Source organism: Vollenhovia emeryi, unplaced genomic scaffold (assembly GCF_000949405.1).
Source record: "Vollenhovia emeryi isolate VEMERY1.0 unplaced genomic scaffold, V.emery_V1.0 DF939252.1, whole genome shotgun sequence".
Taxonomy (NCBI): Eukaryota; Metazoa; Arthropoda; class Insecta; order Hymenoptera; family Formicidae; genus Vollenhovia; species Vollenhovia emeryi.
This window is the reverse complement of record NW_011967114.1, coordinates 410,000-420,218: the sequence shown is the minus strand read 5'-3', so window position 1 is coordinate 420,218 and position 10,219 is coordinate 410,000. Positions and strand designations below refer to the sequence as shown.

At 31.0% G+C, this 10,219-nt stretch overlaps 1 protein-coding gene and 1 pseudogene across 1 annotated transcript; both read left to right on the top strand.

Moving 5' to 3' along the window:
• Positions 1-297: 297 nt before the first annotated feature.
• On the top strand, positions 298-4,406 carry LOC105559835 (annotated as a pseudogene).
• Positions 4,407-5,362: 956 nt separating this feature from the next.
• LOC105559834 (UDP-glucuronosyltransferase 2B15-like) lies at positions 5,363-9,757 on the top strand. The gene is made up of 6 exons (XM_012008440.1): positions 5,363-5,499; positions 5,947-6,434; positions 6,856-7,226; positions 7,371-7,590; positions 7,694-7,913; positions 8,118-9,757. The coding sequence occupies exons 2-6, from the start codon at positions 5,951-5,953 to the stop codon at positions 8,410-8,412; spliced, it is 1,590 nt and encodes a 529-aa protein (XP_011863830.1). The 5' UTR covers positions 5,363-5,499; positions 5,947-5,950; the 3' UTR covers positions 8,413-9,757.
• The last annotated feature ends 462 nt before the right edge of the window (positions 9,758-10,219 follow it).

Sequence of the window (10,219 nt, the reverse complement as noted above, 5' to 3'; positions counted from 1 at the left end):
AAATATAATATAATATAATATAAAATATAATATAACATAGACAACTATGTTAATATGAAATAGAAATTTGTATATCTTAAAACGTGTAACAATTATAGTATGTCGACATCTTTTATCGAACTTGATAAGTCTGACCTTCGTAGTACGCAATTTGTGAATATTGCAAAAACTTACACTTGTAACGCTACATAGATGTACTAAATGTAAGATAAGTCCTAAAAGGTGGGAGACTTCAGCAGGAGATAGGAGCACAATTTCGATTGAAAAAATTATAGCATCAAATAACATTAAGATATTAATTGTTTATATCGTAACAATATATAGAGGCTAAACAGTGAAAACATTTATGTGAAACAGAATGTTGTATATCTTAAAAACGTGTAACCATTATAGTTTATCATTACGGTCTATCGACTGTCTATCTTTTATCGGACTTATTAAGTCTGACCTTCATAGTAAGCAATTTGTGAATGTTGCGCAAACTTGCACATGTTGCGTTAAATAAGTGCAGTAGTTTTACTTGACTATTTCACTGTTTTCGTATTCAAGTAAGAATCAATAATACAATTAAAAGAGCGAAAAACGCGATGAGTTTTACTTGTTTTGTTTTAGTTAGATTAATTTGTAAATTTGACCTTTGATTAATTGATAAATGAAAATATTTTTCCCCTTTTTATATCCATGCCAATAATGATCGCACTTTTTCCTTTTGTAATCAATTGTTGCGTTTAATCTTTGATTAAATATTACGATTCTTTGGCATCTATGATTCATGACAAACGAACAGTTTGTTTCTAATGACGATGGATGCCTCTATCAAATACATAAGTACTTGGAAAGTTACCTCCGTAACCCTGCGACATTATAGAGGCTTCGTAATTCTGACAAGCGAGGATAAGTTCAATAATAACGATGGAAACGTTATGGTGAAGTGGTCTTTTCTGAGTTAGAGTGTCGTACATATAAGAGTCGTAATAATAAAATTCGCATTAATCTTTCACGGAACATTCAGTGAAGGAGAGAGGTGAGAGAGGTGTGTTAATTGCAAATTCTATCATGTAAACATTTGACTGTATAAATGAGACAGTACGCGATGTGTAAGAGGAGGGAAACATTAAGAAATTAGTTGCTATCGTTAAAAGAATATATGGAGGGTCTGTATGAATGGCTGATAATACTCAATTGCCAAGATACTGATGCTCAGTCGTCTTCGGAATGGCAAGCTATGCATTATTCGGAGTTGCTTTTAGCTTTATTTTTGTTGTCACTCATGGCTTTGCTCACGACACATTACCTTTTCCCAAAAATTTTCTACTTGGCACAGCTTCGTCCTCTTATCAAATAGAAGGAGGTTGGAATGAAGGCGGTACGTAGAGAATCTCTATTTGTGCTCGATATGTCATTTAATTATTGACGGGTTAAGAGATCCTAGCATCTTTTGTATAGAGACAAGACTTATAGAATATTATACATATAGTCATTTTCGTTATTTTTATAATTAATTTATATTATGGTGTACTTAATTTGAAAAAGGTAAGGGTGAGAATATTTGGGACCGATGGACACATGAAAATCCAAATTTAATGCTTGATGGTAGCAATGGCGATGTGGCTTGTGATTCCTACCATAAATATAAAAAAGATGTGCAATTATTAAAGAGCATGGGGGTACGTTCTGTACAAATATCGTATAAAAAATTTTTTAACGATGCGAAATATAGAAAGTCAAACTATAATGTCTTTATAAATGTAGGTTGACTTTTACCGGTTTTCTCTCAGTTGGTCACGTATTTTACCAACTGGTTACGCTAACGTGGTTAATCAAGAGGGACTTGATTATTATAAAAATCTTATCAAGGAATTACTAGATAATGGCATCGAACCATTTGTTACTTTGTATCATTGGGATCATCCAGATGTCTTTGAACGCATGGGTGGATGGATGAATGAAATGATGGTAGAATGGATTTCCGATTATGCAAGAGTCGTTTTCAAAGAACTCGGGGCCAATATTAAATATTTTATGACTATCAATGAACCCAATGTGCTTTGCATTGAAGGATATTTTGAAGGTGTAAAATCACCAGGTATTCTTTATGTTTGTTCATTATTTACCGATAAACGTTTAATATTTTTTAACAAAGTTGGATAATTTTTAAAACAGAATATTATTTTTGGAAAGAAATTAGGATCTCCTGGTAAATATCTGTGTGGACATAATATTCTGAAGGCACATGCCAAGATTTATCACATCTACGACACAGAATTTCGAGAACAACAGAAAGGCCAAATCGGTATAGTTTCACATTGCTTCGGCGCATTGCCCAAAAATCTTGCCGATACTGCAGCAGTAGACACATTCTTCCAATTTTACTGCGGATGGATGGCTCATCCTATTTTCTCAACAACTGGTGATTACCCAGCAGTCATGAAAACCCGCATAGCTGAAAATAGTAAATTGGATGGTTTTTCGAGATCTATTCTGCCAGAATTTTCGCCAGAATGGGTGCAGTATATTAAGTAAGAAATTTGTAGCAATTATACGCAGTAGTTGTCACAAATTAATTGGTGCTAATTAATTATGGACTTATATTATCTTTGGTTTCTTATTAGCTCTTTCATTTTTTAAGAGGTACATCGGACTTCTTCGGCTTAAATCATTACACTTCGAGACTTGTGGAAACAGTTCCACGAGTACCAGGACACGCGTGGTACGATTATTCTGGCGTGAATGCAAGTGTAGATCCATCATGGCCCAAAAGCACGATAGATGGGTTCAGAGTTAGTTGGCATATAAGATGTATATTAATTGAGTGTATCAGATTGTCAATTTTCGCGTGTTCGCAACTACTGTTTGTGTAAAACTTACTAGAAATTTGTTAATTAAATTTAGTTGACTATGTGAAGTATTCATAGTTTGTTATCTCCACGTTATAAATTGGAAATCAGGTTCGAGTATATTTCAGAAAATATGCATATTTCCGTAATACGGCTGAATCAAACATAACTGGTGAAAGTATGATGGATTATAAAAAATTTAGTAATTAACTATTACTAAATGTTACGAAGTAAGGAATATAGTGTTCCACTGTGAATTAAATTTGTTGCCGATATCATTTTTCTTAAATATAATCTTTACATAAACAATCATAATTTTTCTATCTAGGAGTGAAGTATTAGCACTAATAAAGTATTATTTGTATTTAGGCATATACAGAAAGTTGTAAATATTTTAGGTTGTTCCCATTGGATTTCGAGAGCTTCTTAAGAAGATCTCAAATGAGTATGACTACCCATCTATCCTTTATTACAGAGAATGGTTTTGGCGATAGAGGTGGTATTTTTGATTCTTTAAGAATAACCTACTTACATTCTTATATGAAGGAAATGTTAAGTGCCATTCAAGAATATGGATGTAAAGTGAAAGGGTACGCTGTGTGGAGTCTGCTAGACAGTTTTGAATGGAACAGTGGTTATACGTGAGTTGTTATTTAATATGTAATTACGAACATATTTATAAAGTTTTTTATGAAAATTGTTTTCTCTTTTCTCTTCTGACAGTGTAGGGTTCGGTTTGGTAAGCGTTAACTTCACGGACCCCAATCGGACAAGAACCCCAAAACACTCGATGAACTGGTTTAAACATGTCATTGAGACTAAGCAACTTTCTATTGATGAACTTCTAATCTCAGCAAATCATTGTCCCAACAAATATTTAAATTTGAGAGATTGTGAGATTACAAGAATATAACATAAAGTAATACTATTATCATTGAATGTTATTTATTATAAAACAGAATTGTATGCAATAGCATTGTTGTACGTACTTTACTATTATAGTTTCAAATTGTCGTAGCTCTCAATGTGTCACTACTGTATCATAATCTCATTTAATAAATTTGTTTCTAACAGTGAAATAGTTTGTCAAGCCAAACTACTATAAGTTGAATTAGGTTAAACGTTCACAACTATGTTAATATAAAATAGAACTTTGTATCTCTTAAAACCGGTAACAATTATAGTATGTCGACATCTTTTACGAACTTGATAAGTCTGACCTTCGTAGTGAGCAATTTATGAATGTTGCAAAAACTTAAACTTGTAACGCTACTAATAGATATACTAATTGTAAGATAAGTCCTAAAAGGTGGGAGACTTCAGCAGGAGATAGGAGCACTAAACGCAGTAGGCGGCACTTATTTCTACTCGCCTTTACTTATTTCTACTCACGTACTCACTCACTCACTCACATATATACAGAAAAGAGAGTTAATTTTTCTTTTGATCCAACAATTGAGTTCTTTTCTTCGACATTCAGACGATAGTACTTTCGGGTTAAACACTTAGAAATTGACGACCATCTTGTAACTTGGAAGATACGAATAAAAGATAAAATATTGTAAGAAATCTTCCATATATTAATACGACTCCCCTCGCGATCCTATCCTTTTCTGGTCGCTGCCGAGGAGCGTAGCGAACAGAATCCTATCTCTTTCTCAAAGAATAACCACCACAAGTCCCCTCCTACCCAATTTACAAGAACATTCCGAAGTCAGACTATCGCCGCGTAGTTTACAAAATGCGTTATCTTTCAGGGCAGGAATAAAGTCTATTAGCTTCACTATTGTTAGTTTTATATTAGTTTTCACGCAATCTAGTCCGATCCCCGGTAAAGCACTTAAATGTGTTGACCGAAAAACGGACGTAACGAATACTCTTGACGAATCGTAACACGCATTACGGCGATAAGCAACAGTCAGATTTCACTTTCTTGCGGTAGAAAGAAAAACAGGACCTGGTCCGCGGCGGTCAGATAGAGAAATAGGCGGTGTGAGAAATGAAGAGGACGAGGAACGAAAGAAACGAACCTCTACAGCTTCGGTCTATCTATTCCGCGAGTTTTTGCAATCTGCCATGGTCCGTCGAATATGTACGCGCAATGTATACTGTCGGTTTCATACAAATTTCACTTTTCACCCAAACACTTTGACCGTGACTCAAAATTACGTAGACCGTAGAAAAGAAAATGTTCTTGTCGATTGCCAAAATGTAGAATTGAATATCACATGAAGATTTACTTAAACGCAAATGCGTCGAATCTGAACAGTATATGTATACATATATATCGTATCGTAAATATAATAATTTCACTGAGGCTATTAAGTAAACTAACCTAACCATAGAAAGATTTACATAAGTATAATGTAAATAACGTTATACATATGTAAATATCGTTATACATAACGTATACATAAAACATTTTTTTTTACTTACTTCATGTATTAGCATTACTAATATATTTAAATTTTAAGTATATATTATAAATGTAAATGCAAACTTTATAACATTTTTTAAGCGCACGTCCTACTTGAAGCCTCATTCCGATAATATTGTTACAATAAGATATCACGAATATATTTTTGCGCGCAGTTCCAAGTCACTAACAATAAGTGTATAAATGACGAACACTTACTAATTGATACGTGCTTACCCGAGACAGGTAGGAAACAATTTCATACTAAATTAATAATTTCGCCTAGTTTCGGAAACAATGAGATCAGTATTTTTTTATAACAAATACTGCTGTGCACTTTTTGGACTCAAAGTGAAATATGTATGTGTTTGCAAGTTAGCGACAGCCAAGTTCTTTGAAGAAAGAAAGTGTCAGTGCAACCCAGTGCAGCAATAAACGACAAACCTCTAATTTTTGCGGAATGGATTATTCTTAAAAGTGCATATTTGATTTATAACAAATAATCCATTCCGCAAAAATTAGAGGTTTGTCGTTTATTGCTGCACTGGATTGCACTGACACTTATATATATATATAAATATATATATATAATAAAATATATTAAATATATATATAAAAGTTAAATATCATGTTGAACTGTCAACAATGACAGTTAAGTTTATACTAACAATAGGCTCCGCTTATTATTGACAGTAAAATGAAGCCGATTACCGAGACGACATTTTGGATAGCGAGCTTTTTGTATATCGCCGCACCAATAGAAACTGCAAGGATCTTTGCAATTATTTCAACACCATCTTATAGTCACCAAATCCCTTATCGACCATTATGGACCGCTCTGACCCGAAAAGGACACGAAATTGTTCTTTTAACGACAGACCCGATCAATGATCCTAGTTTGACCAATTTAACAGAAATCAACTTGCATTCTAACTACAAGATGATAAGAGAAATGAATTTCATCGAACAATTGCTACAAGAAGGGCCTCGAATGTGGCTAAGTCAAACACGCACACAGATATGGATTTTGTCTGGAAAAATGTCAGAAAACATTTATAAGCATCCGGAAGTACGTAAGATGTACTTGGATAGTAATCAAAAATTTGATGTAGTAATTACAGAAATTTTTCTATCACCTAGCCTTTATGCATTGGCCCATAGATTTAATGCACCTCTTATAGGTAAGAATAATGATATGTATGCAATTATTATACGAATGTTTTACTTAAAATTAATTTCATATTAACGAAAATATCGAGAAGTCATAAGTTATTTCAACTTTTAAAGTTTTCATTTTTTATAACTTTGTACTTGTATGTATAGACACCGTATTAATATTCTACTTAAATAAATTTTATGTCTATAAAATGTTTATAAATAAAAAATATATAGTCGTTATTCATTTCACTTAATGTCGATGTTTCTTATTATAATTATTTCCTTGCGTCGACATTATGTAATCAAACGAAACGTAAAAATTATTAGTTACTAATTACTTCTTATGTATCTTGATGCATGCGTATATGTTCATAGTGATATAATTTCTAAACTCAAATGTCGTTTAAAGAGCTTATTGTATTGTACGTCTATATTTGTTCGCAGGTGTGTCGACATTTGGATTGCTTAATAATAATTATTATCTACTCGGAGCACCTGTCCTGCCATCACATCCTTCGTCGTGGGAAATGCAAGATGATACCGGTTTCAATCTGTCATTGTGGCAAAGAATAAAGAATTTTATTCGTCAATGGTATCACATATATTACGTATTAAATCACTTTTATCCTGAACAGCAAGCGATAGCAGAAAAATATCTCGGAAAAAATATACCAGACATAAGTGATATGGAAAGAAATATAAGTCTTGTTTTTCACAATCAACAAGAAGCTCTCTCGTTTGTTAGACCGACAACCTCTAATGTTTTAGCATTTGGCAATTTCCATATCTCAAGAAAACCCGCGGATTTACCAAAAGTAATAATTGCATTCAAATTAAATATTCTTAAAAATGTATTATTTAAGAAATTATACTTGTCATTTGCTTAAAACATTTAATATCAATTCCCATACGTATAATTCTTTTCTCAAACATATAAATCGGTAATTATTTTATTTCAGAACTTGAAAGAACTTATAGCAGATGCACCGAATGGATTTATCTATATGAGTTTAGGCACAAATATCAGAGCATCGTCGTTGCCGGAGTATATACAAAGCGTATTTCGAGATGTATTTGCAAGTTTGCCATACAAAGTTCTATGGAAACATGACGGCGAATTGCCAAATAAACCTGACAATATCTATATCGCTAAATGGTTTCCTCAACAGAGCATTCTCGGTAAATATATTGTGCCATGATTGTAACTAATAAAAATATATTGGTGTTAAATATATTTACGTGTTACTAAACTAGTTATTTTATTTAAATTTTCGTTTTACAGCTCATCCAAACATTAAATTGTTCATATATCAAGGTGGACTTCAAAGCACAGAAGAAGCTGTTCATTATGCAGTACCACTTTTAGGATTACCAGTACTAGCCGATCAGTATGTCCAAGTTAACAAAATGGTATCTTTAGGAGTTGCAAAACGTTTAGATTTTGCGGATATATCAAAAGAAAATCTGAACACAACCATGACAGATATATTGAGCGATAAGAGGTAATAATTTTTTTACACTTTTAAATATTCTCATACAAATAATCTTTATAAAAGTCTACGCAACAATATCTTATACACATACCAAATTCTTATATAGTTATGATCAAAATTTGTAAAGTAATGCATTTTCTTGCATATAAAATATTACTTTCTTTCTACTTCACTTTTTTAAATATAAAATAGTATATTATTACTCTACTCTAGCTATAAGAAACGAATGCTCGAAATTAAAGCATTAAATGAAGATAAACCTTATGATCTTTTGGAGCATCTAATTTGGTGGATTGAATTCGTCATACGACATAAAGGTGCTTCTCATCTTCGTACCAATATCGGTCATGATCCTTGGTACCAGAAATACGAAATGGACGTTATAGCAATTTTATCCATTTCCATATTTGTAACGTTGCTTTGCACACTAGCAATTATTTATAAATTGTTAAAAATAATATTTAAACCTACGAAAATTTCAGTAAATATTAAGAAAAAAACTAATTAATTTTCGATACACAGCATTACTACATTAACGGAAGAATTAAAATTTAAGAAATGTATAGAGCATAAAACTTACAAAAAAATGGTGACGCAAGCTATTGAAGAATATAAAGTTAGTATAATATTTTTCTCTAAAGCGAAATGATTAATATGAAACACAGAAAATAATTCTTATTACAGTATGATCTCTTATTATTGATTATATCAGTTTCTAGATTTAAAAAAATTGTAAAACACATTATATGCAATAGTATATAATTTAGTTCTCTGGTAAAACAATTTGCCCAAGTTTCTGAAAAATAAAATTTTTGAAAAACTAATATTTTGAAACATTGTGTATACCATACATATAGTATCCTAAATATTTTATTAAAAATTATGATTCAAAACGACACTGAATAAAAAAAGTCAATGCCAATTTTCATAAAACGAAAAGTAACACTGTCATCCCATAGTTCCTTTTTTAATGTATTGAGAACTAAAGTAAAACTTTAGATAAGAAAATCAAAATTCTACCAATCACCTATATTCAAAATAGCCTACAAATTTCATGTATATATATTTACAAAAATAGGGAAAATCTGTAATAAATTATTACTCATCAACGATGGTTCACCACATGAATAACGTTACGATAATTGCCGCAATCGGATCGCGCAGTTTTAAATTTATATCGCTGTCATCAATAATTGTTCGTTGAAACGTAATTCATGCCTGCTAAATAATTACATTGTCGTAGTGGAAAGTCTCTGCCTGTCTGATTTTCGTGTAATAATGCATAGGACAGTTATAATGGAAGCGATGTAAATGCATAATTAAAGATAGCGGATTGTAATAAATTTTTAAATGGAATATGTTTTGTGTACAAAGGGCTATTATACATTGGTTTCACTCAATACAAATAATACATAAAATAGATTGTTCTCTTTCTCTTCTCCTGGGATTAAAATGGGATTTAAAAATTACGTTACACAAATATGTACAAAATCCAATAATATTTCTTCACCACAACAATTTTGTTTCGTTATGATTTACTAGGACACAGTTCACTATCTGTAGACATTTAGCAGACATTTAGTGCTTTATATAATAGTACGTTATAATATATAAATTGTATAAATTGAATAATTGCATTTTCCATACAATAAATTCAGATCATTCATAAATAAAAATTGTATATTTATATTAATTATAAATAATATCATTTATAAGTGTAAATAATTATAAATAACAAATTTGAAATATTATTTTGTATATATTTACCCTTGTTATCTATATCACCCGTATTTCTATGTATGTATTAAATATTTGTAGTTTTATACGTCAGCGTAATAAACAGTTTGTGTAAATTTGTTTATTTTTAATAGACTAATTATAAGATCACATTATATTTTCATTTATCATAGATAACTTAAAAGTATATTATTTTAAATCAAGCAAGCGAGAATGCCTTTAGGTCCGAACAAGATGTTAAAATAACAAAAAATAACAAGGATAGTATGACATTAAATTAAATAGCTGCGGTAAAAGTGACACTAATATATTACGTACTTTAGTTTTCTTAATGTTTTTCCTCGTGTTCTACCTTTCCTTTTACAAAAAAAACAAACTAATAATATTGAAATATATTGGGACCCAATACAGACATACGTAGAAATAAAATTAACACATTCTTAGTCAAATATCGTAAAAAGTTATTTCATCAAATTCGTATAAAAATTGTAAAATACGAAAGTATAAAAATTCAATAAATAAGATAAGAAAATTATATTTTAAATTACATATAATGTAAATAAAATCCGATATCATAT